This window comes from Talpa europaea (genome assembly GCF_964194135.1).
Source record: "Talpa europaea genome assembly, chromosome: 6".
Taxonomy (NCBI): domain Eukaryota; kingdom Metazoa; phylum Chordata; class Mammalia; order Eulipotyphla; family Talpidae; genus Talpa; species Talpa europaea.
The window spans coordinates 131,853,268-131,878,208 of NC_140072.1; the positions used below are offsets into that span (position 1 = coordinate 131,853,268).

General features: G+C 58.7%; 2 protein-coding genes across 2 annotated transcripts; one reads left to right on the forward strand and one right to left on the reverse strand.

Moving 5' to 3' along the window:
• Window positions 1–1,795: 1,795 nt before the first annotated feature.
• ZIC5 (Zic family member 5) lies at window positions 1,796–7,951 on the reverse strand. The gene is made up of 2 exons (XM_084235713.1): window positions 6,556–7,951; window positions 1,796–2,483 (listed from the first exon to the last, which is right to left on the reverse strand). Exons 1-2 carry the CDS (start codon window positions 7,934–7,936, stop codon window positions 2,041–2,043), a joined length of 1,824 nt encoding a protein of 607 aa, XP_084091839.1. The 5' UTR covers window positions 7,937–7,951; the 3' UTR covers window positions 1,796–2,040.
• A 10,446-nt stretch (window positions 7,952–18,397) lies between these two features.
• On the forward strand, window positions 18,398–22,019 carry ZIC2 (Zic family member 2; the record flags this gene model as incomplete). Its single annotated transcript, XM_084235246.1, has 3 exons — window positions 18,398–19,469; window positions 21,255–21,418; window positions 21,645–22,019. 3 exons carry the CDS (start codon window positions 18,398–18,400, stop codon window positions 21,978–21,980), a joined length of 1,572 nt encoding a protein of 523 aa, XP_084091372.1. The 3' UTR covers window positions 21,981–22,019.
• Between the last annotated feature and the right edge of the window lie 2,922 nt (window positions 22,020–24,941).

The following is a 24,941-nucleotide window of genomic DNA, read 5'->3' on the forward strand; positions in this document are numbered from 1 at the left end:
TCTTGTCTATTTGTAAGAGCTTTGAAAGTGAATCATAGGAAAATCAAATAAACTTTAAAAAGTGTAGAATTATTTTATATTCAAGTTTTACGGTCTTTTCTTTATAAAGGAGGGTCTGCGTGTTTCAAATTCACTGTAACAATCTGAAGACAACATTGAAAAGGCTTTCAAAGTGACAGCACCATGCACTGTACTATAATATATCTATAAACTATGTATAATCTCGTCAACACAATGCAAAAAACACATGCAGGAAGAGCCCTGATTTTCACATTACGTTGTTCGTTCAAGTAAGCTTAAAAATATATTTTCCCATTTTTTCCTTTTTTTTTTCCTTCTTCTTAAATAAACCATGGATCATAAACAATCTTTCACCAAAAGGTATAATTATAATTCTTTGGTGTCTTTGAACTCTTCCAGAAGCAAAAAACAAAAAAAACAGATGATATCTGAAAATAAATTAATTCAACTGTACAAATAATAGTGTTCACATACAAGTTATTAACAATGACAAGACTACATCAACCACTCACAGCACACAAAACAAATTTCTACAAACCCTGGGGAGGGGGGTGTCTTGAGGGTCTCTGAGGATAAATTAGTGCTCTTGAGTGTATCTGTGTGATGTTTATGATGGACCACATTTTGCCCACGAGATGTGTTGTACCAACGGAAAATAAATTGACTAAGAGTTATTGTCCTAGGTCCTTGACCTTTTTTATCCTAGCTTGACAGCTCTGGCAAAGGTCACACATTCATCATTGTTTGGTAGTAACTCTAAACCTTTTAAAAATTTTAATATGTATAGCAACTCCCTCCCCTCTTTTAATGTAAATCATACACTTCACACACTGTCATTTTCAAATGATGATCGAGCTCTGTGTGCTTGGTGCTCAGGTGGAAGAAAATGCATGAAGATGCAGTTTCAGGCATTGGAAAAATAAAGACTTTTGGAAAGGTTGGTCCAACAGTGTAAAAGAGGGGCTGGCCTGTGTGAAAACCAGCTTTCCCCAAAAATAGGCATGATGCCAACATCACACCTCCTTAGACTTGCCTGTTCATTTTGGCTTCCCAAAGAACTTAGGATCTAAAACGTCATCTCTTTATTACACGAGTTTAGACACAGTAAAGAGGCAGCGTCTGAGATTTCAGATTAAAAAAAAAAAAAACAAAAACCTCAGAAAAAGAAAGCACTTGAACTTCCGTTTTATAAAATATCAGTTTCACAGTTGTGTGTTGCAGCAGCTTTTCTCTCTCTCCACTTTCGCTGGGAAAATCACAGTAGCACAGTATATGGAGAGGTATTAAGGTTGCTGCATCTTTTTTTTTTTTTAAAACCACGTAAGCAGGGTACTGGAGAAATAATCCTGTATAAAAATAGTGTGTTACGGTGAGATCAGTAATAAAAGAGTGGAAATTAAAATGTTTAAGCATTAGGACTCAAAAGGCTTGTACAAATATTTTTGGACATAGGTACAGTCCAAAGTCTGTTGGCAAATGCAGCAAGTGTGTGGTTTACAATCAAGAGGCCTTTGCAGAATTAGGGCCCAAGGAGGAGGCAAAAAAGGCTCCCAAGAAGCCCATCATGGTGTCAAAGGCATTCGAGAGGCACTCCAGGAAATACAGAGGGCCTGGCTGCGGTCTTGAGTTCTCACGTAATGCTCTCTCCCCCCCTTAAAAAAGACATATACATATGTAGAGATAGAGCGTGGCAGTGTGTATCTCGATTAACTAATCGCTCCATTTTCCTTGGTACAATCTGCTCCCAGTCCAGCCCCCTGCAACGTACAAGTCCAGCTTGGTGGTTGTTTTTGTTGTTGTTGTTTGTTCTCTAAGAGAAAAAAAAAAAAAAAAAAAAAGCCCAAATATCTTAATTAAATTAATTAAATGTACAAACACCATAGGGTTTCATACTGAATAAATAGGGCTAATTAGACCCGGTGGCAAGTCTGAGTCAGGGGTTTGTCTCAGGCTCGGCATTGTCTCAGGTTAGGATATGGTCCAAGGACTCCCGCGTGTTATTATTATTACTAATACATTCTAATGTATCGTCCGCGCAACTTCCGAGCTCCCGTACATCTCCTCCTCTTCCGACTCAGACGTGGTCCCGTTGCTGGAGGGTGTGTGCAGGTGGCTGGGGGCGCCACTGGCCTGGCAAACGTACCATTCATTGAGGTTGGTCACCTGAGGGGACAGGGTGCTGGAGCGACTCCTGTTTGGGTCCAGACCAGGCGACAGGGGGGCACCCACTGGAGTCCCCACTGAGGAGTAGCCCAGCGCTCCCGGCGAGGGTGGTGGGGACTTGCAGTGAATCTTCATGTGCTTCCTCAGGGAGCTGGGGTGTGTGTAGGACTTGTCACAGCCTCGAATCTTGCAGTAGTAGGGCTTGTCGCTGGTGTGGACGTGGGAATGTTTCTTTCGATCACTGCTGTTGGCAAACTTCCGGTCACAGCCGTCAAATTCACATTTGAAAGGCTTTTCCCCTGCAACAAAACAGAGGTGATGTTAGCAATCGCTTTTCGGGGACCCCGCACTTGAGAGAGAGATCTGGAGCAGAAATAAGGATGCATTTTCCCATTTTCTTGAAGATGAACTCCCAGCCTAATTCCTACAGTCCAGAGTCAGGGCTAGGCTTGGGGTCCACTGGCCTGGAGGCTTCTCCTGGGGTGTGGGCCTGTGGGAGGCTGGATGCCAGCCCCTCCGGTCCCAAAGGGGTCCAGGTGAGCATGGCTAGAGTCTGGTTCAGGAAGCATCACTGAAAAACCTACAGAAGACCCAGCAGTCGGGGTCTGTACAGGCAACTTGCAAGCAAACTTACAAGACTTATCTGTCAAGACAAATGTGGATGAAATGACACTTCCAAAGTCACATGTTTGGGGGAGGAACGTCAAAAAAAAGAGAAGCAAAATAAACACACACGCGATTAAAAATGCTGTGCAGCAATGTTATATTAGCGACAATTTTGTTCCCTATGATTTCAGTGACGGAGCTTAAAAATAGGCAATAAAAGAGAATCCTGTTCTCTTAAGAGAGGGACCTGTGACACACACAAGGCCCCTGCTAGATGTTTTACAAGCCTAGCTGGGCAGAGGAGAGGTAGCTGGCCTCTGTAACCCCACCAGCTTCTCACAACTTACAGGGCAATTAAGAGCCTCAAGGAACCTAACCTTAAATATTCATAAAGACCACAAGCCTCAGGCAGAATCTGGCATTTCCCTGATGCAAGGAGGAGGTAATCTAACAGCTTTCCACCTTGCTGAGTGGTCCAAAAGAGATGGGCTATTTAGCAGAGGGTTTTTTTGGCTGGGGCGGGGGGGGGGGGGGGGGGGGTTTGAAGCTCAACACCCCAGCTCAGGAAGCTGGCACAAGAGCCCCCCCAGTCCAGGAAGTGGAAATGCATCCAAGCATCCAGACACCCAGCCACACAGCACCCTGGAATTAAAGAGCAAAAATAAAAAATTAAAGAAGGGAGACACAGGCCATCTCGTGAATTTTCCCGAACATCCTAGGATCTAGGAGCTTGACGAACTGGAGTCCATAATGAAGCAAATCCTGGCATCCATATTATTGCACAACATTTCTCCTCGTATTTAAATTATTTAAAAAAAAGTGCAGTCTCTCTCCATTTCAGCAGCTACTGGGGTGAAGCATAACCGAAGGCCTTTTCCTTGGCTGTGAATAATTTTCCGGGGGCGGGGTGGGGGTAAAAAACCTATTATCAAGTCATCTTAGTGTACAGAAATTTTTGTGGTGAATTTTTCTTATTCCCTTCATATACCTACTTCAGTTTCCTTTTAAATAATTTTTTAAAATCTCGCCAATGTTACCTGCTTCAAGGGGCAGCAGGCTGCCTCTGCAGGGAGAGCTCAGGGGCCTGACTATCCCTTGCTCTGCCTGGAAATAGTGTTGGGGAATGAAACTAGACGTTGCTTATAGAGACCTCCCGGCAGATCGATAACCAGAGGGGAAGCTCAACACAGCACGGTGATAACCACAACTTTAAAAATGATGGTGAGCGTTAACAAACACAGAGTTCAGGGTTTTCCATCACAACGCGATATTCGTCGTCCTGCGGCCCGTACTGGACTTTCGGTTGGAGATGGCAATTTAACAAGGCATCCCCCCAAAACTATATATATATATATGTATATATACGTATATATATACATATATATATATAAAATAAAAAAGCAGCCTTTCTTCAATATGGGGCTGCAGCGGGTCTACTCCTGCTGGCGCCGTGGAGGCTGCGTTTGGCATCCTCGCGTCCCTGCACAGCCCGCATGGGGAAAACACCAGGCTGGGCCGCGCCTGGCTCCGACACTGCGCATGATCAGAGGGGCCGGCGCCCCAGTAAAAGGAAGCGACCCATTGGGGTTCAGGAAAGGTGGAGGAAGAACGTAGAAGGGAAAGCTGGGAAGGCCATCGAGCTGCCCATTTTCTCCCGGGGGCACAGGGGGGCTGGGGCGCTACCCAGCCGCACAGGCTGAGCCCCCGGGGTGCAGGCTGCAGGGCCGAACAGCAGGGGCGCGTGGGAACCCAGCTCCCTCGGCCGTGGAGAGGACCAGGGGCGCCAACTCGGGGCCCGGCAAGCCCCTCTCCCGGGGACCCCGGGGCGGCTGGAAACCCCGACTGGGCACGTGGGGCAGGAAGCCGGCCTAGGGGAGCGGCTGGGGATCGCTCCCTTTGATCTGACTGTTCCGGGACCCTGGGAGCCCCCCCAAAGGGGCGCGCAGCAGGGCAGGGGGGGAAGTTCGCGACCGTCCCTCTCTGGACACAAAGCTCCGAGGCTGGGGGCCCAGGAGCCGCCAAAAACACGCGGCGCGATCAGGGCGCCCACGGGAGGCCCCCGCCTGGCTCCGGGGGGACCCGCGCGCGGCCGCGAGCAGCCCGAGCCCCGAGGGGTACCAGCCGCGCGCACGACGCGAACACACCCGCGCGCCGTCCCTTCGGCGCCGAGTCCCTGCCTCCCCCGGCCGTGGGCGCAGGGGCCGAGCGCGAGGCGGCCGGAGGGCGCAGGCCTGGGTCGGCCCCAGGGCAGACCCACTCCCTTGGGGGTCCGGCCAGGGGAAGGGACCCCAGGCCGCAGGCGCCGCTTTCAGGGGTTCCCTGTGGTGGGGGCGGCCCTCCCCTCCTGTGGCCTGCGCGCCCCGGGCCCCTGCCATCTGGCAGCACCGCGCGCGGGGGTCCCCCCGGAGCAGCCGGCGCCGCGGGCCGGGTCCAGTTTACTGCCGAGGAAAGTGTCCCGCGGAGGCACCGCGAAGGCGGCGGCCACGACGGCACCGCGGCCCGCGCTCCCGGGAGAGCAGCTGGCGCCCTGGGGGCCGCGGGCAGCGCCAAGCCCGGGGCGCCCCCCACCCGGCTCCCGCGCCTCTCCTAAGGCCCCGGGCCCCCGCCCAGGGGCCGCCTCCCCTTCGCCGCAGCGCGGATAAATCAGCCGAGCAATTACCGAGCGCAAACCCCGGTTACTGGAGTGTCCTCCAGGGGTGATCCCGCCCGCGCTGGCGCGCTCCAGCGCCCCTGCCCAAGGCGCACGGCCCTCCCCGGCCCCACGCCGCAGCCCGGCCCGTAGCGCCCCCAAAGGCAGGGCTGGGGGAGGGTGCGAGGGGTCCCCGAGCGCCGAGGCTTCTCCCAGGCACCCCGGCGGGGGTAGGCCCCAACGCCCACGGATCGCTACAGCTCGCGCTGCCCGCCGCCCAGAACCTTCTTTAAAACGACACGTCAACCACCCCTGCACAGCTGGGGCGCGTGTGAGCGCGCGTGTGCGCACGGGTGCGAGTGGAGGTGCGCCCGGGTAAAGCGTGAACGAGGGTGTCAGGGCCTGCGGCCGCCCCGGGAGGGGCGCGGAGATGCGCGCGTGCACAGCCGTGCCAGCTGCCCGTGTTGTGTGCGTGTGCAGATGTGTGGGGTGTGCAAAGGGCGTGCGTGCGTGTGCGTGCGCGCGTGCCGTCCCGGGGGGACGAGGGCGCATCCCTCTCGCCTGTCGAGCCCCGTCCCGCGAGGCCTGACCTCCCCTCCCCTTCCGGGGGGCCGCGCCGAGCCGGGCCCGGTGACCCCAATTCCGCAGCAACCCCCACGCGCCCCTGCGCGCCCGCTCTCCCGGGCGCGGTCGCTGCTTGGGGCCTGCCCCCGGGTGGGGCGGGAAGCGCCTGCGGGGCGCGGCCTCCGCTCCGGCCTCCTCTGCCCATCGCCCTCCCCAGGTTCCCGGGGCCGGGCGGAGGGGGGCTGCCGACCGTCCTGGGCGCCTTCCTCGGCGGCTGCTGCTGCTGCTGCTCGGGCGCGGCGGCGGCGGGCGGCTGGGGCGCGGTGCCGGTGCCGGTGCCGGCGGCGGGGCTGCGGGCGCGCCGGAGACTCCACCGTGTGGGAACGCGGACGGGGCCTGTGTGTGCTATCGAATTACTTATTCATGGAAAAAAAGGGGGGGAGAGAAAAAACAGAAGTCACATGTCCGGGCCGTAGGCACGCGCGCAGCGGCAGCGGGAGGCGGGAAAGTGCGGGCGAGCGGGCGCCGGAGCGGCGGCGGCGGCGCGGGCGGGCCGGCGGCGGGACACCCACCTGTATGAGTGCGCTTGTGGATCTTGAGGTTCTCGGAGCGCGCGAAGACCTTGCCGCAGCCCGGGAAGGGGCAGGGGAAGGGCTTCTCGCCGGTGTGCACGCGGATGTGGTTGATGAGCTTGTACTTGGCCTTGAAGGGCTTGCCCTCGCGCGGACAGTCCTGCCAGACGCAGACGTGGCTGCTCTGCTCGGGGCCGCCCACGTGCTCCACCGTGACGTGGCTCACCAGCTCGTGCATGGTGCCGAAAGTTTTGGAGCAGGGCTGGGCGCCGCCGGCCGGCGCGTCGGGGTCGATCCACTTGCAGATGAGCTCCTGCTTGATTGGCTGCCGCATGTAGCGCAGGAAGGCCCCGGCGGCGCCCGCGAGGTGGGGGTGGCGCGGGTGCGGGTGCGGGTGCGGGCGCGGCGCGGGCGCGGGCGCCGGCGGCGGCGCCGGGGGCGGCGCGTGGTGCTGCGGCTGCAGGTGGGGCCCGGGCCCGGCCGCCGCGGCCGCGGCCGCCGCCAGGTTCAGGTTGAAGTTCACGGCGCCGTAGCCGTGCAGGGCGGCCGCGGCCGCGGCGGCCACCGCGCCGTAGTGCGCGTCCCCGGAGCGCGGCGCGAAGGGCGGCTCGGCGCGGCCGTACAGCTCGGCCGCCGCCGCGGCCGCGGCCGCCGCCAGCCCCAGGCGCATCTGGCCGTTGAGCGCGAGCGGGGGGCCCCCGGGCGCCCCCGGCGCGTCGCGCGGCGCGGGGAAGAGCGCCGGGGCCGCGCCGCCGCTGCCGTCCGGGCCCGCGTAGGCGCCGCTGGCCGCGATGAACACGCCGGCCGCGGGGGGAGGCGGGGCCGGCGGCCGGGGGGAGCCGGCGCCCGGCCGCTGCTCCCCTGCGAGCGGGGCCCCGTGCATGGCCGCCGCGGGGGCCGCGGCGGGCAGGTCCCTCCGGAGGACGACGTCCCTGCTGCGGCCTTTGCCGCTGCTGCCGCCGCCGCCACTGTTGGTGGTGCCGCAGCCCGCGCGGGCAGGCGGAGGCGGGGTGGGGGGCGGGGGGGAAGGGGAGGGCGGAGGGGGAGGGGCCGGGGGCGGGGGCGCCGCGGGCCGCGCGCCGCGCCTGCCCCCGCCGCCGGGGTGCGTCCCCGCGCCGGGGTGCGCGGCCGCCGGGGCCTCGGGCCGCGCCGCGCGCGCCGGGGCGGGAGGCCCGCGCGCCCGGGCCGTGCGCTCGGGTCCCGGCGGAGCGGCGGCCGCGCCGGGGTCGGCGGCCGGGGCCCGAGGGCGGCGCCGGGCGTGGGCGCGCGGGCGGGCCGGCGCCGGGAAGCCCGTCGCGGGGCGCAGCGGCCCGGCCTGAGCCGCCGCCAAGTCCGCTACTCTCGGCGCTGGCGGGGTCCTCTTGCGCAGAGGGGGCTCCATCGGAGCCACACAGTCAGACCCACGGGCCCGCCCCGGGGGCACGTTTTTCCCTCTGCCCGCCTCCAGAAACATGTATGTGTTCGGCGCTCTTTAACTTCTTTGTCCTGGCCGCCTAACTCTGCGTATCCCCGTGCCCGCTCTGTCCTCCGGCGATTGGCAGAGCGAGCCCCACATCGCAGCTGCACAGTGGGACCCAGAGTTTGGAAATGGCACGGGTGGGATTGGAGGGCGCCGCGTGATTGGCAGCCGCCGCGGCCGCCCGATTGGCTCCCTTTCAGGCCCCCGGCCCAGCGGGGATCCGCCCCTGGGCTCGCGGCCGCCTTCGCCTGCTCCCCGCGCCCCCTCCTCCGCGGAGCCCCGCGTCCCCGCCTCCCCGGGGATGCCCGAGTTGCACTTGCAGAAAGTTTGCGCAGAGCCTGCGCGCGCACAGCCCCGCGCTCCCACGACGCGCCGGGCGGGGAGCGTGCGCCGGCACGCGGCCGGAGGGCACCGGGTGGCGGCGGGCCGGGGCCCCCCGGGGGCGGGAGGCTGGGGGGAGGGGGGAGGGAGGCCGCCACTTCAAAAAGCGCCGGCTCGCTGCGCCTTGCGTCGCTTCTGCATCCAAACGCGACCTCCTCCCCTTGCAGGAGGCCTGGGCCGCGCCCGGCGCGAGGAGGGCTGGCGAGCGTGCGCCCTCGCCGTGCTCGCGGAGGTGATTTCTGAACCGTGGTGTTTGGGATGGACACCCGATCCACCGGGCGCCCGTCTAGGGCGCACAAACGGAGAGAGAGAGAGAGAGAGAGAAAGGACCTTAAAGTCTGCCTGGTTGCCGAGCCCGCAAGACGCCAGGTGAAGTCAGAATGCATCTTTCCTAAGAGGAGCCCTTTCACCTCCCCGTTTTAACTCGTAAAATACTCTCCGACGTGCTGCAGGAGAGTGGGCTCGAAGTGTCATCGCCCTGTCCGTCGGTTCTAGACCTGCCACCTCCAGTGAGGTCTACGGGGGGGGGGGCCGGGGAGGGAGGGGCATCGGGTAGCGAGTCTGACTTTTGCCTCCTGGAGAGCCAGTGCAGGGCGAGCCAGACAGCACCTCTCCAGAGAGAAACAGCTAAATAAACAGCGTCCTTTAAAGTTGGATTTTTCTTTCCGGTCCAGAACACGTTCCACATGTGCACCACAGTTTCTTTGAAATCACCACGAATTAGAATTGATTCATTAGGAAAATCTTTTCTAAAATCAAGCAGTAGCCTCGCTGTTTATTTACTGATAGAATCACCTCTAACTTGGCATTTTCTAATCAACTGATCTAGCCCGAGAGGTGTCTTACTGTAAACTCTGAAAGCTGGCGGGGCCCATCCGTTCCAAGGACTTGCTACCCAATCAGTTGAAGAAACAGAAGTAGTTTCCTGCATTCCTTGGGCTAGGAGGGGGAGAGATGTGGCACCTACAAAACTCGACTGCCCCAAAGTGTCACTTCAACTATTAAAAAAAGGAAGCCTCTTTTGACCAGGCTCCAAGATGCTAAAAAATTAAAGTCACAGCTTTTAATTCTCATTTTGCTGCCCTGCATAAAATTATTTGTAAGGGGAAAAAAAGGTGATAATGACTAAAATGTGATTTTTTTCCCCCCCTTGGGGGCTACAATAAAACCTGTTCCCATCTTAATTCGTTTGCAAGTTTAAGTGAAGATAGACCTCCTAAAACCATCTGGGAGACGGTCCTGCAAGTAGTAAGAAAGATTTTCAAAATAACCGATTCGCTCGTCCCATGGACAGGGGTGTGAACAATGTTTTAACAGGGACCTTCCCTGTGAGCCTTGAGAATGTCATTTCTCTTTTAAAACTGACAAGCAAACAAAGACAATACTACAACCAAAGTTTAAAAGGGCTTTTTCCTTAAGCTTCAATGGAGCTCAAAATATGGGGAACTGAGGAAGGCATGAGTGCAAACACAACGAAAAAATGGAATAAACAGCAGTGACCAAATCCAAGCCTTTATTTGGTGGGGACGAATCCTTTCACACTTTTCCTTTCGGAGATGTTAAAACATCTCGAGTGGACCAGGCGAAGGTGGACAGACGACTGTGCCACCTCTACTGATGGGTTACGGAGAAGGCATCATATTTGGAATTGTCACCACTAATCTTCTTTTCCTCTCAGAACACTTCAAAGGAATGTCCTCTATTTTAATTTCATGGCAGTGAGCATCAATACATCCAGAATGGCAGCATCCGTTCACTCCTGAAGATGTTGAGGAAAACAAAACAAAACAAAAAAAACACAACAAAAAAGATGGATGAATAAAGAAAGAAGAAATTAAACACAACCTAACCTTTAATATGGACTGTTGGGCATTTTTATTGTGCCATAAAATGGGTACCTCCACCTCCTTCAAAATAGCTTTTCCTCAAAATTATAACTGTTTTGTTTTATTGAATTGCTGAAATTTAATGGTTTAATGGGTGAAGGCATGAAGGAAAAGCTGTAAAAATGTGAATAATGGTGCAGCAGAGCCGTGCGGAATCTGGAACCCGCCTCCTTGTACAACTCTTGTTAAACACAGCATGATATGTATCTGTCATCGATTTAATATGTCTTAATTCAAATATAGCTCCCTGATCAATTTCTTTTTATGGAAACCTTAAAAAAGAAAAGACTTTCTTAGGAAATAATGGAGATTTGGGTGGCGATTGACAAAAGATATTTACAAAGTGACTTTAATGAATATTTGAAAATTTATGACCAAACCTAGGCCCTAAAAAGATAATTGACTCAGGTAAATCGACTTGTGATGCTAATTCTTAAAAGAAAGAACTGGGAGCAAAATTTCAATCAGCACCAATAAGGCGCCAATAAACCGCCTGCCAATTAACCCTGAGAATAGGCCTTGCTGGATGGTGATCAGGGAGGCTCCAAGTGGATTTCCGGGATTGCCTTTCTTTGTAAAAGAGCTTTTTATTTTGTAGACGTGCTTTTTGTTATTGTGATGACCCGCCTGACCCCAGGTGCGCTCTTTCTTTTTCAAGCTATTTGGGAGCCAAATCAAACCCCCTCACGTCCGAGTTTCTAAGGACCCAAGAACTGTGTCACACTTCCTAAATAAACACTGACAATTTCCAGGGTGTTGAAGAAAATAATCCTGGTGTTGTTGTTGTTGTGTTTAAGCAGGGGACTCCAGATGTAGTTTTGCTGGCTCTTGCAAATTTCCGAGGTGGTGCTGGTGGTCAAGGCTGATGCTCAGAACTCATGCCCTTGTCTGCGCTTTTGCAGCAAAGGTGCGTGGGGCAATCCATGTAAATGCCCTTTCTGGAGTCAAAGGTGCTCCTGGAAGGACACCGATTTCCAGGCTTCTCTGTTGCACCCCCAACCCTAACCTCCTGCCAGCCCCAAAGGCCGGAGAGCCTGGGGAGGTGAGCAGCACAGGAAACACAGGTCCGCCCAGGACCCGGCGCCCACGTCGCGCTCAGCAGCCTAAAGACAAGAGTTCTGGTCTCTGGGGATACCCAAGCTGGCGCTTAGGGTTCCCGCCGCGCCGAGGGGGGCACTGCGGTCCCCCAGCTCCTCACTGAGCACAGCCAAGTTCCCTTACGATGGGTGTGGGCAATTAATAAACTCGAAGGGAAGTGAATTGGACATTTCCTGGCTTTTGAGTCTTTGTTTGATTGTTTCTGCAAGCGGGGGGAGGGGGTAACCCGGGGACGGTGAGGTGGACAAGAAAAGAGCTGGGGGACCCACCGAGTGGCCTTTTATTGCCTTGCAATTGCTTTCCGGCTTACTGGTCCCGCGTGGCTGCCGCGCGGGCCGCCTCCTCGCCGAGGGCTGGGTGCGGGCGGGTGGGAGCGCCTGGTGCCACTCGGGCCACGCCAGAGGCGGGTTCAAGGGCGAGCGGGGAGCCCCGAGTTACCCGAGGGATCAAAGGCTTTTGAAGCCCAGCCCGAGGGCCGCAGCGAGGGCGCAGCTGGAAGAAGCAGGGTTACTAGCAGACACTGGTAAAGCGGGGTGGCTGGGGGCGCTAACCTCAGACCTCTCTGGAGCCGGCGCGAGGTGCCCAAAGGTGCCCAAAGGTGCCTTTTGGCTGAGCTGGGTCCCGGCCGGAAGTGCTGGGGCGTCGGGTTCCAGCGCTTTCCCCAGCGGGTTCGCCAAGCAGGGGCGCCGGCCCTGCAGGGACGAGATTCCCCAGCCTCCTGCCCCTGGCGCGGGGACCCCGTGGGAGCCGCACCCCGGCCCTGGGCCTGGGGAGTCCGCAGCGCCGCGCGAGTCTCAGCCTCTGGGCGAGAGTTGCCTCGGCTTCCCGCCCTCGCCGCGCGCGCTGAGCCCCCCGGATCCACGGATGCTGGTGGGGCCAAGAGGGCACCCAAATGTGCTTCTTGTTAAAGTTTATGAGCCTTGTCCCATGTACATGAATTTAACGATTTAAAAAAAAAAAAAAAAGGCAACACAAAGGCTGAGGATTGGGATTAGGTGGCCGGCTGAGAGGTGGGAGTCCAGGGGGTTAGGCTTTCTTTTAGAGAGTGGAGAACTGGACCCACCCCATGTCCACTTGACCTTAGTGGTTACAAGTTCTCGAAAAATGATGACTCCCTTTCCTTCCTGACTAATAGAAAAATAAGTTGAGTAAAACTGGCCTGTCTTCAAATATTCTCATTTGGTTATCAATCATTTTCTCCCTCAAAGATGGAGATTGTTGGACAATGGCCTTTGACCCATTCGTTTTGGCAATTTCTTGGGAAATGCCTAATTGTTGTGTTTTAAAATATCCTTAGGAGGTCAAAAAAGGAACCACAAGACTCCCCAATGTGTTCGCGGTTGTATAACCACCCAATATTTATTTATATTGGCTCTAAGATGTGCTTCCTTCTTTATCCTTTAGGATGTTTTTGGATGGGGGATAAAGGAGAAGCAGAGGTTTGTGGGGTGGGGTGTTTCTTTTTTTTTTTAACTCAAATTTCATGGGTACTTCCCCCTGGGTCCAGACCCCTTCCAATATCTATACTTCAATATTTGAAGAAGCTGTTGAGATAAATCAAACAGTGACACGTTGACGGATTTACTTGTGTAAGCAATATGGTTGGCATATGGCATTGTTATTTATGAATGACAGCATAAATTGTATTACAAAGTCTATTGCAATAATACTGCAGTTTATTGGAAAGCTGCTCGTCTGTCACCGGTGTTCAACCTCCCTGGATGTCTGTTCCCCTGGGAGCCCAAAGAATACCAGTCCTCAAAATACTTAAATACATTTAGGTAAGCTAAGGCCTCCTGTTCTTTTTTTTTTGGGGGGGGGGGGTGTGTTTTATTTTTGCCTTGTTTTACAGCAGCAGAACCAGCCCTTCTAGGGGACCAAATAAGGACAGTTAGGTCTCTTCCTTTTGCAAAACCACAACCACTGTCACCTCTACGGTGCCTTTTTTTTTTTTTCTTTTCCCAGAACTCCTAATGGCAAATACACAAACTTTACATCCCTATCACAAAAATGCTGGTGAGCATCTATTTTATAGAAGGGCTTTTTATAACCCAGTTACAGAACAGTAAATTTTAAGTGTAGGAAGAAGAGAAGTTCTTGTGGTTGATGAGCAAGGCCTTGCCTTGTCCCGTACCTCCCACCTCCCTGCAACCTTCCCCTTCTTAAATATGGTATTTAAAAGTTACAACCTTGGCGGAGATTTTCACAGATTCCCCTTCTTTTACATTACAGACCCCCCTTTTACTTGACACTTCCCTAAAGCTCTGACAAAAGAACTTTTGTTCTTGGTGGGTTTGCAGAGTGGGCTCCCGCACCACCCATGTGGTCCTTCATGGGTCAGAGGTCACCCAGCCCAGGAGTGGGGAGAGGGCTGAATCAAAGGTGACCTGCAACTTAATATCCTCTTGATGATCTTGTTGAATTTATGAGTCTGATGCACAGGACGGTGTTGAAATCCTGAGAAATCCTCCCTCTTTCAATCTGGTGTACATAGATGGCTTGTTTTGCCTTGTTTTGCAGCAGCAGAACCAACCCTTCTAGGGGACCAAATAAGGACAGTTAGGTCTCTTCCTTTTGCAAAACCACAACCGCTGTCACCTCTACGGTGCCTTTTTTTTTTTTTTCTTTTCCCAGAACTCCTAATGACAAATACACAAACTTTACATCCCTATCACAAAAATGCTGGCAAGCATCTGTTTTATAGAGGGGCTTTTTATAACCCAGTTATGGCTGATTCCACATGGTTGATCCTGTGTCTTCCCCCTCCATTTTTACCCCTTAAAAGGAAAATGAAAAAATGGAATGCAGTGGTCACCAGGGGTTTCTGCTTCCTAATGTAAAGGTTGGTTGTGTTTGCTTGATTTTGGCTTCCCCCGGGCCAGCAGGACAGCCCTGCGCTGTGCGCACCCGCACCGTTTGTACGTGTAGGGACACCAAACACTCATCACACACAAGAGCCCAGTCCACCACTCATGGGCCCACACACCTCAAGGAGGAGCTCAGTGACCGGTGTCCCAGCGTTGGGATTTTCTGTGTTTTGAAGAGGAACCAGATCCACCCCCTCCCCCCAAACCCTTCCCTCTGCGCGCGGAGACATGGACGCCTGCGGCGCGCCCAGGGCCCCTCCACGCAGGGGACACCCCCGCTCAGCAGAAGCTCCCGGCCTGCCTGCCCCAGGCTGCAGCCCAGGCGGGCGCGGGCTCGGGGAGAGAGCCAGGGAATCGTGGAAGACCTAGAGGGGACTGGTTTGCCCGCTGGGGACAGTTGTGGGGCCCTGGGCGGCCCTGGGTAAGGACGCGCCCTTCCCAAACCTGTTGAAAAGCTCAGTTCACCGGCGAATGGCGGCAGCCGCTGGGCTGCTTTCTCCAGCTTCTGCCAGGAACCCCAATCCACTTTTGAGGCAATAGCTCTGAAAGCCTTTGCAGGGTTGGGTTTTTTTTTTTTTCCCCCTCTTGCTCTCTTGCTTTCTTCCCTGTCCTTCTTAAAAAAAAAAAAAATACCGTGTCACGAGGGAAGGGGTTTTGCGGTTTGTGGTGAAATAAAGCACTTCTGAGCGGGGCCGGCGACGTGACTTTGAACTTGGCTCAGCTCCTCTGTGTCCCGCAGAGAGGGGAGAACTGGAGCCGGCGAAGAAAGGCCCGGAGCGCCCGGCCCGCCGCGTCTCCGGCGGGAACTAAGGCGGCCGCCCCCGCGCCCCGCGCCCGCGAGCGCCCAGCCGCGCCGGCCCGCACCGCGGCCGCTGCCGGGGGGCATCAAAGCGAGCGGAGAGAATGGGTCGGAGAAGAGGGGGGCCGGGGGGCGCGGAGGGGGCCAGAAGGTGGGGAAGGGGGACACTTGCAGGAGTCTGGGGCGTGCAAGGAGAAAAGGAAGGCGGGCTCGGGCCGCGCAGGCCTGCGCTTCGCAAGACCGGCCTAGGGAAATATTTCCTTTTGGAGCTATTTTGGGAGCGCGCTATTCCAGCTATCCTCACCCCACTCTCGCCCCCTCCCCCCATAAATGGACGAGTGAAATAAACAAGTGCTAAAGACTGTGCATTGGGCAATTAAAAAAAATAATAATTCAGTGTTGCAGGGCAGCCTCTGCCTGGAGATTCCTCTTTCTCTCTCAGGTGCCTCTGCTGGGGGTGGGGCAGGTTGGCATTTGCGCGCCCCCCCCCCGCCCCTTTATGCAGAGAAAGGCGTGTGAACACGAAGTCCACTTCCTGTGCAGGGAAGGCGAGGTCTGCAGCTCCCCGGCAAACTCCCGGGCTTGGGACTAGCTCTTCCTCCCAGCCTCCCCCGACCCCCCCTCAGAGAAAGGGGGGCAGGCGGGAGGGCACGGCCCCTTATTGCAGCGGCTGCGGCCAGTGGCAGCTTCAGGGCTCGGACCTCCAGAGACCCCCAAAGCCGGAGGCCGCCCGCGCCGGCGGGAGAGCGGAGCCCCAGCTCCCGCGAGCCGCCGCGCAATTCCCGCGCTTTTGTTGATTTCCTTTCAACATGAAATTTGGAAACGCACGTTGGTTGTTTTCTCTTACTTGAATTTTGTGGCAAGGCCCAGGGATCTGTGAACGGGCGCAGAGCTGCTCGCCAGCGCGGCGCGGAAAGGCCTCGCGTCCGCGCCTCCGGGCCTGCGGCTCCCGCTCGGGCGACCTCCCCGCTCGGGCAGCCGCGCGCGGCAGGGAACGTCCGCGCCGGCCTGGGGCCCGCGGGCGGGCGGCGGGCGGGGGGCGCGGGAGCCCCAGGGCCGCGAGGCAGGCCCGGCGGGGCCCCGGGGGCAGCCTCGCGCGCGGCCTCCGCCGGGGATGGGGTGCGGGCGGCCCCCGCTCCGGGGAAGGCGTGGAGAGCCTCTCCGGAGCGCGCCCGCCCGCGCCAGCCTGGAGGTGCCCTCGCCGCAGGCCCGCAGCCGACCGGAGGCCGGAGGCCGGAGGCCGGCCTGGACGCGCGCCGGGGCGGCCCACACTCCCCACCCCACGGGGCCGCGGCCCGCGCGCCCGGGACCCCGCCCCGAGGCCGGCACGGCCTTTACGCGACTCCACACAACTCCCTCCGCGCGGGGCCGCCGCCCAGTGTTTACTGCCGGGATCGGAGCGGGACGCGGGCGGCCGGGGGGCGCCGGGGGCGCGGAGCGCGCCGAGCGGCCGGGGTGGGGTGGGGGGGCGGGTCTGGGTGAGCGTCCGGAGAGCGGGAGGCCGGGGGCGCGCCCTGGCCCGGGCGTTCCCGGCCACCGTTCTGCACCTGCGTCCTCAGAGCCGCTCAGCAAGTTTACGGAGCCAGTGTTGGGGGGCGGGGGGAGCCGCTAATAGGGGGCGTGCCTCCCTGGCCGGCGGACCCCCGGGCCGGCCTCGGCGCGCGCTCCCGGGGGGGCCCGGGGCTGGGTGTCGCGAGCCGCGGGGCAGGAGGCCCGAGGCCCGGCGCGAGCCCTTCCCCGCGCGGCCCGGGCTGGCCATTGTCGCTGCGCCGGGAGCGGCCGGGCCCGGGGGGGCGCGGGACGGGGTGTCGCGCCCTCGCGGCCGCCAAGGACGCCGCGCCCGGCCCCGCGGTGCGGCCCCGAAGACGCCGGGGGCGGCGCGGCCGGCCGGCGCGGGGAGCCGCCGCCCCGGGGCGCGGGCGGGACGCGGCCGGCTCGCGGGTCCGGCGGGCGGCCACGGTCCGCGGCGGCCGGGGCGCGCCGGGGCGCGGGGGAGGAGCGCGGACGGGCGCCGGGGCGGGGGCGCCGGATTGACGGGGCGGCGGCGGCCAATGGCGGCGCCGGGGGGCGGGCGGGGCGGGCGCCTCCGTTAAAGGGGCGGCGTGGCCGGGAGGCCGGGCCCGGAGCGCGCGGGAGGGAGCCGGAGGCCGGGGCGGGCGGGGCGCGGGGGGAGGGGGAGGAAAGGAGGGGACAAAAAATAAAAAATAAGAGGCTGCGGCGTCGGCGGCGCTCCCCAAAATACAGAGGCGGCCGCGCGGAGAGCCGAGCGCGCCGCGGCCGGGAGGGGCCCGCGGGCCGGGGGCGCGGGCCGGGGCGCGGACGCCGTCCGGGGCTCGCGGGGCCAGCCGCCAGCGCCGGGGCCGCCCGGGCGCGGGGGGCGCGCCGGAGAGCACTTTTTATTGTTGTTATTGTTTTTCGGCGCAGCCTCCCTCCCCGCCCGCGGCCTTCTCCCCTCCCACAGCCCCTCTCCCCGCCTCCCCGGGCAACTTAAAGAAAGAGGGCGCGGCGCGCAGCCGCCTTCCTCCGGGGGACTCGGGCGCCGCAAGTTTCCAGCGCGCGGCGCAGCCAATGCGCAGCGCGGAGGCCGCGGCGGGCTGAGCGCGCGGGGAGGGCCGGGCCGGGCCGGGCCGCCGCGCCGAACAATACCCGCCGCGCGCGGGGCGGCGCGAGCCGGGCGCGGGGGCGGGAGCGGCCGACCGCGCGCGCCGCGGAGAGGGCGCCCGGCCTCTGCCCGCCGCCCCGGCGCCCCCGCCGCGGTCAGGTGGCGCCGCGGGCGCGCCGAGCCGGGGCCCGAGCGCGGAGCTCCCCGCCCGGCCGCCGCGCTCCGGCCCCGAGGCCCCGCCGCCGCCGCGGGATCTGCCGCCCGGCCCCGGCCCCGGCCCCGGCGCGCGAGCGGGCGCGGGTGCGTGCGCGCGGGTGCGCGCAGGGGTGGGGGCCGCGGCGCGGCGCTGCCCCCCGCCGGCCCCCCTCTCCGCTCGGCTCCCCGCGCCTCCCTCCCGCTCCCTCCTCCCGCCCGCCCTCCCCCGGCCGCCCGCCCGCCCCCGCCGCAGCTCCTTTAATACACTTTGGTTCTGCGCCTGGCTTTGGACTCTTCTCCACCTCCTCCTCCTCCTCCCGCGCCTCCTCCGCCGCGGCCGCCTCGTCCTCCCCGCGCCCGAGCCCCGCGCCCGGCCGCCCGAAGCTCATCCCGGCGGCGGCGGCGCGGCGGGCGCAGGAGCGCGGCTCCCGGGGCTGAGCCGCCCGCGGCCGGAGCGGGGCGGCCGCCGGACGCAGCGCGCGCGGGCCCGGAGTGGGCGCCGAGGCGGAGGCGCGCGGCTCGCCGGGGCCGGCGGGGCGGGCGGGCACGCTGGCCATGCTCCTGGACGCGGGGCCGCAGTTCCCGGCCATCGGGGTGGGCAGCTTCGCGCGCCACCATCACCACTCGGCGGCCGCGGCGGCCGCAGCCGCCGCCGAGATGCAGGACCGCGAGCTGAGCCTGGCGGCGGCGCAGAACGGCTTCGTGGACTCCGCGGCCGCGCACATGGGCGCCTTCAAGCTCAACCCGGGCGCGCACGAGCTGTCCCCCGGCCAGAGCTCGGCGTTCACGTCGCAGGGCCCCGGCGCCTACCCGGGCTCGGCCGCCGCGGCCGCGGCCGCCGCTGCGCTCGGGCCCCACGCGGCGCACGTCGGCTCCTACTCGGGGCCGCCCTTCAACTCCACCCGGGACTTCCTTTTCCGCAGCCGCGGCTTCGGGGACTCGGCGCCGGGCGGCGGGCAGCACGGGCTGTTCGGGCCGGGAGCCGGCGGCCTGCACCACGCGCACTCGGACGCGCAGGGCCACCTCCTGTTCCCCGGCCTCCCGGAGCAGCACGGGCCGCACGGCTCCCAGAATGTGCTCAACGGGCAGATGCGCCTCGGGCTGCCCGGCGAAGTGTTCGGGCGCTCGGAGCAGTACCGCCAGGTGGCCAGCCCGCGAACCGACCCCTACTCGGCCGCGCAGCTCCACAACCAGTACGGCCCCATGAATATGAACATGGGTATGAACATGGCAGCGGCCGCGGCCCACCACCACCATCACCACCACCACCCCGGTGCCTTTTTCCGGTACATGCGGCAGCAGTGTATCAAGCAGGAGCTCATCTGCAAGTGGATCGACCCGGAGCAGCTGAGCAACCCCAAGAAGAGCTGCAACAAAACTTTCAGCACCATGCACGAGCTGGTGACCCACGTCTCCGTGGAGCACGTCGGCGGCCCGGAGCAGAGCAACCACGTCTGCTTCTGGGAGGAGTGTCCGCGCGAGGGCAAGCCCTTCAAGGCCAAATACAAACTGGTCAACCACATCCGCGTGCACACCGGCGAGAAGCCCTTCCCCTGCCCCTTCCCGGGCTGCGGCAAGGTCTTCGCGCGCTCCGAGAACCTCAAGATCCACAAAAGGACCCACACAGGTAACCGCGGGCTGGACGGGGACGGGGCTCGCGGGCGCGGAGGGCAGAGGCGGCGGCCGGGAGGAGCGCGCCGGCCGCCTGCGCCTGCCCCGGGCACGGGAGGTGCCTGTGCGCGCGAGAGCGCCCGCGGCTTGTTGTTGTTGGAGAGCGAGAGGCTCTCATTAGGTTGGATTTTTCCATGTGCGGAAAAGGAGCTTTGAACCGTCCGGGCATCGTCAGATGTGTGCTCTGGGTGGGATGCAGTGGCTCTTTGCTCAACCCCGCTTAATAATTTCCGTTTTAAGTGGGATGCACAAAATAAAACTGTCCTCCAACTCGGTGCCCGGGAATTGAGCCTAGAGAAGGTTTGGCCAGCCAGCGTGTCTGTTTTTCGGCTCTGGATGTGTTTCCGCGCTTGGGTGGCCTGTGTGTTTTCCTCCTTCATTTCCCGGGGATCCAAACGTCCTTCCCGGGACTCCCCCATGAAATGAATCTGGCGGGGTGAGGGGCAGCGTAGCTAGCTGGAGAGCATTCTTCGGTTTTCTAAAAGTGTTTTTAAAGCTCATCTCGGGGTGGGTCGCCGGGCTGTACGGGGGTTTCGCAGCAGTTTGTGCAATTCCCTAATGGGCACCAGAGTTTGCTATTCCAAACTTGGACCAGCAGCCGGGTCAGCTGGAGCTGGGGACAGCGCGGCCCCGCGGGGCGATCGCGTGAGGGCGGAGCGCGCCTGGAGAGGACGCAGCTCTCAGTTCGTAGATTATTCATCTCTGACCAGGTCCCAGCCAAAATCGTGCCAGGCGATTTCCTAAGAGAAAGCCAAATGTTTTAGCAACTTCCCCAGTCAATATTTACTCCGTAGAGGGGATGCGCCAGAGGCCTATTGTTCTCTTCCGGGGAGGGAGGGAGCCGAGGTGCGAGACAAGCTTTTAACAAGGTTTAAAATTTGAGAAATTTATTTGCATGAAATGCTCGCTTTCGAGTCCTGTGTCTGAGCGGATGTCTTTAAAAAACAATTTAGGTGCTAATGGAATTTAACGTTAAATGGTTCCTTTTCCAAGTGGAACCATGTTTGAGTTCTCACACCTCTAAATGACTCCAAGCATTTGGAATTCTGGCAGCAGGACGCAGGAACCGGCAGAAAATTAAAACAGGGAGATTCTGAAAGCCTTTGCTGACGCCCAGCCTCTCCCTCCCTGCCATCACCCCGTGCTGCCTTATGGCTGATCCTAACCTTATTTCGCCAACATATTTTTTTTTTTTTGAGACTAGAAATGAGGCAAAAATTACGGTGAATTCAGTTTGCAGAATTTTGGATGAAAAATCCTGGCTCAGTTGCTCTCCACAGCCCAGTCCCTAAACAACACACAGCAACTCCAAATGGATTGCCTACTGGCCCGGGAAAGGCACCGACAGCAGCCTGTGTGATGCTGATAATGCCCCAAATATTTTGTCATAATAACAGCTTCTCCATGGTGAGACCAACTTGTTAGAAGCTGCGAATCCAAGAAGCAGTGTGGAAAGGCAGGCAGGGCCCAGGGTGCCACCCCAAATTCCTTACCAGCCTGGGGAGGCAGACATCAGTGTGGAAAGCAAGGGCCGAATTAAACGCGCGCGCTGGGTGTGCAGGTGGGGCAGGCGCTTCGTTCCATCCGCTGCATCTGCCGGAGAAGCGGGTAGGGTAGGACCTACCCCAGGGACCTGGGCCCTTGTGGCCGCTGTTGCTCCCAGGTCTCGCCCCCTGGAAGGGGGCTGGGGCTGGGGGTGTTCTGGGGGTGCACAGCAAGGGCCCGTGTCTGCCGCCCTCAGGGGAGAAGCCGTTCCAGTGCGAGTTCGAGGGCTGCGACCGGCGCTTCGCCAACAGCAGTGACAGGAAGAAGCACATGCACGTCCACACCTCCGATAAGCCCTATCTGTGCAAGATGTGCGACAAGTCCTACACGCACCCCAGCTCGCTGCGGAAACACATGAAGGTACCAGCCGGGAGGCCGGGAGGCCGGGAGGGCGAGGCGCTGCGCCCGTGGCCGGCGCGCAACCGGGCAACCTGCCGGCCTGGGGAGGCGCGGGCAGGGCAGCCCCTCTCCCGGGGCCGGGGCGGCCGGGGCGCTGGTCTCGGCCGTACCCCCGGGGCGCGGCCCCACAGCAGCTGCACTCACACCCAGCCCCCTCTGCTCTCCCCTCCCGGCTTTTGTCTTGCAGGTCCATGAGTCCTCGCCCCAGGGCTCGGAGTCCTCGCCCGCGGCCAGCTCTGGCTACGAGTCGTCCACGCCCCCGGGGCTGGTGTCCCCCAGCGCGGAGCCCCAGAGCAGCTCCAACCTCTCCCCGGCGGCGGCGGCTGCTGCAGCGGCCGCAGCGGCCGCGGTGTCCGCGGTGCACCGGGGCGGCGCGGGCGGCGCGGGTGCGGGCGCGGGCGGCGGCTCCGGGGCGGGCAGCGCCGGCGGCGGCGGGGCGGGCGGGGGCGGCTCCGGCGGGGGCAGCGGGGCGGCCGCGGGCCACAGCGGCCTCTCCTCCAACTTCAACGAGTGGTACGTGTGAGGGGCGCGCGCCCGCGCCCGGCCCGCCCCCCACCCGGGGCGCTGCGCCCCCCGAGGCCCGCGCCCTGGGAGCGCCCCGCGATCTGTCGTCCGCATTATGAATCTGATTTTTATGATGATGAACATGATTTTACCAGCAGCAGGATTTTTAAACGGTTCTGTTTTGTTTTTTGTTTTCTGTTTTTTTTAAATAATCTAGGCATGAAAAGCAAAAACATCCCTCCTCCCGGAGTCTCGGAAACTGAAAATAGAAAATAAGAAATAAAAAACAAAAAAAGAAAACATAGAAAAATATCGCCCCCCCCCCCCCCCCCCGCCCCTCGCCTCACCCCGCGCCCGCTCTCCCTCCCCGCCTGCCCTCGGTGGTCTGACAAACTGTGTACATAGCGGCCGCCTCCTTCCTTCTCCGAGGTGGTTTTAATGGCTTCTTGGTGTATAGAAGTTGGTCCATTTGTAAGAATTGCCTTCCTCTCTGCCTCTCCTCCCCCAAGTGATGGGCTTTTTCTTTTCTTTTTAGTTTACCCCGTTTCTTTTTAAGTAACGTGGAAGAACATGGTTTATTTTGTATTGTGGTATTGAATATTGTGTTCTTTTTTATGAGGCAACTTGATTGTAAACTTCATGCAACTATAGACTGGAAAATCGAGCCGTGCCAAAGTCTCCCTTCTGTTTCTTAAACACTGATCCACAGCGCACACACGCACACGCACACACACACACACACACACCACCACCACCACTACCACCACCACCAACGCTTGTGAATGTATTTTTCTGTTAGCTGGGTTTACATGTGATGTTTTAGTGCTTTTGCAAGTTCAATTTGTTAGTTCCTGTATGAAAGATTGTGGGGGGAAAATAAACGTTGTGCTGTTAGCTTTTTCCGTAATAACACCCTTCCTTCTGTAAATACCCGTTGCCATATTTATCCATTTGTAATTAAATTATGGTATTAACTTGCTACAGAGGAAACAATATTTATAAAGAATGTTTCTTAACTATAAATATGTACAATTGTGGGCATAAACTGTTTCAGATTTTTTATTTGAAGGTTTTAAGTGGTTTGATCATTTCTTGTGATATGTTTTGAGAGTAATGCATACAGAAATATAATAAAATGTGTTGAAACTGCATGAACATACTTTTTTTTTTCTAGCAAAGTTATTCAAGAAAATGGGGAGAAGGCGGCAGGGGTTGACATGAGTCTGGAGCTGCTGCCTGGGTAAATGGGAGGGACCATCTTGCCAGGGAGAAGGTAGATGCATGCCCAGAGACCAGGCCAAAGTGCCCCTTTGGCAGAAAAATCTCAAAATTATTTTCTATATCTTTTGTTTAGTTAACTGAGAGCGAATTAAATTTTTGGAAAGCCCTTGTGAGGAATGGCGGCTGGGACCTTCCCTGTTCCTAATGGCTCCATTATCTGAGGGAATGCCTTTCTTTCAGCTGTTTGGACTGGATTTAAGAGCACTAAACATTTCCTTATTCTTTGTTTTCCCTCTTCCCTGCCCCCTTCCTGCTCCCTCCCTCTGAAAAGCTGAGGTACAGTTATTTTTAATTGCACATTTAAAACTGAGCTGAGTACTTTGTTCTTGAACTTGGCCCAGTGATTGTAGTTTAAGGGCCCATTTCTACCCAGCTTTTTCTTGAAATTTTAAGCAGCTTTTTAAGGAATCCTGCTATCAGCACAGCCACTGCACACCAATAAGCAGGATGTTCAAGAGGAAAGTAAGTGGTAAAGAGATTAGATTTTAATTTAGAAAAGCAACAGACTGTTGGTATAAAAGAACCTTCAAGAAACCCAGTGAAATAAGATACAAAGACTTGGAAGGCCAGGTGGAAGTACCCTGCCCTCTGCTTTCTCAGGTTTGCAGCCTTACTCCCCGCCCCACCGAGAGTTTACTGGAGAATTTTGGAACTGGAGGCTGCACGGAAGAGGCAATAATTCTAATGGAAAGGTAGGAACCAGGACACCTCTTTTTAAATCCCTGAGCTATCAGACAATCTCCATTTTCCTGGGTCTCTCCGTGACTCCCAGAGGCCTGGCAGCCCCAGAATCACCTTCGTGCCCAGTGGTGAAAAGATTTGGGCAGCGACAGTGATACCCCCTCCGGTTTGCCAGGCAGTGCTGGGCTCTCCCCAGCGGAGACCCAACCCACAGCGCGGGAGGCGGCTGTGGCTGTGGCGGCTGCTTCCCTCTCCGTCCGCTGGGGCTCTGGACCTAGCCGCAGGGCCAGGCAGGCTAGGCTAGGCTGGAGGGCCGCTAGGGGACACGGGCAACCCTGACTTCCCGGAGGCCATGCTACCATCCAATGGGGAAGGAAAGACTCCAGCCCCTCTCTCTCTCTCTCTCTCTCTCTCTCTCTCTCTCTCTCTCTCTCTGTGTGTGTGTGTGTATGTGTGTGTCCCAGAGGGTGACCGATGCCGCCGGGCTAGCCCTCCCCCGCGGCCTGTGAACTGCCCAAGCGCCAGCTCCTGAAGCAATCAACCCCCTATTAAAATCAAATTTATAACCCCTAATAATATTAAGTAAAATTATTAAAATAATTGGCATATGTTACTGATCCTTGGGAAATTTCATTGAACACATATATAAGCTGTGAGGAAAATCGTTTAGAGTGTTCCAGAGCCCCTCGCACCCGGGGGAGAGGAAGGAATCAGATTAAATATTCGTCATAACTTGTGCAGGAACGAGATTGTCTATCCGAAATGTTTTAAACTCTTGGGGTGTGTGTGTGGAGATACTTGGCTTTGAGGCATCCAGGTCTAAGAAGCATATTCTGGGGGAGGCAACTTGAGTATCAACTCCAGGCTTTGGGGCTTTTCACTTGTGGGCAGAAGGAAAATGCAAGACTAGGAGGGTCTCCCGCCTGCAGTGGGCCGGGTGGCCTTCCAGGCCTGAATGTGGGGGAGCTGCGAGGGGGGGGGGCACTCGGCCCTGAGGCCACTGATGCTACTTTCCAGC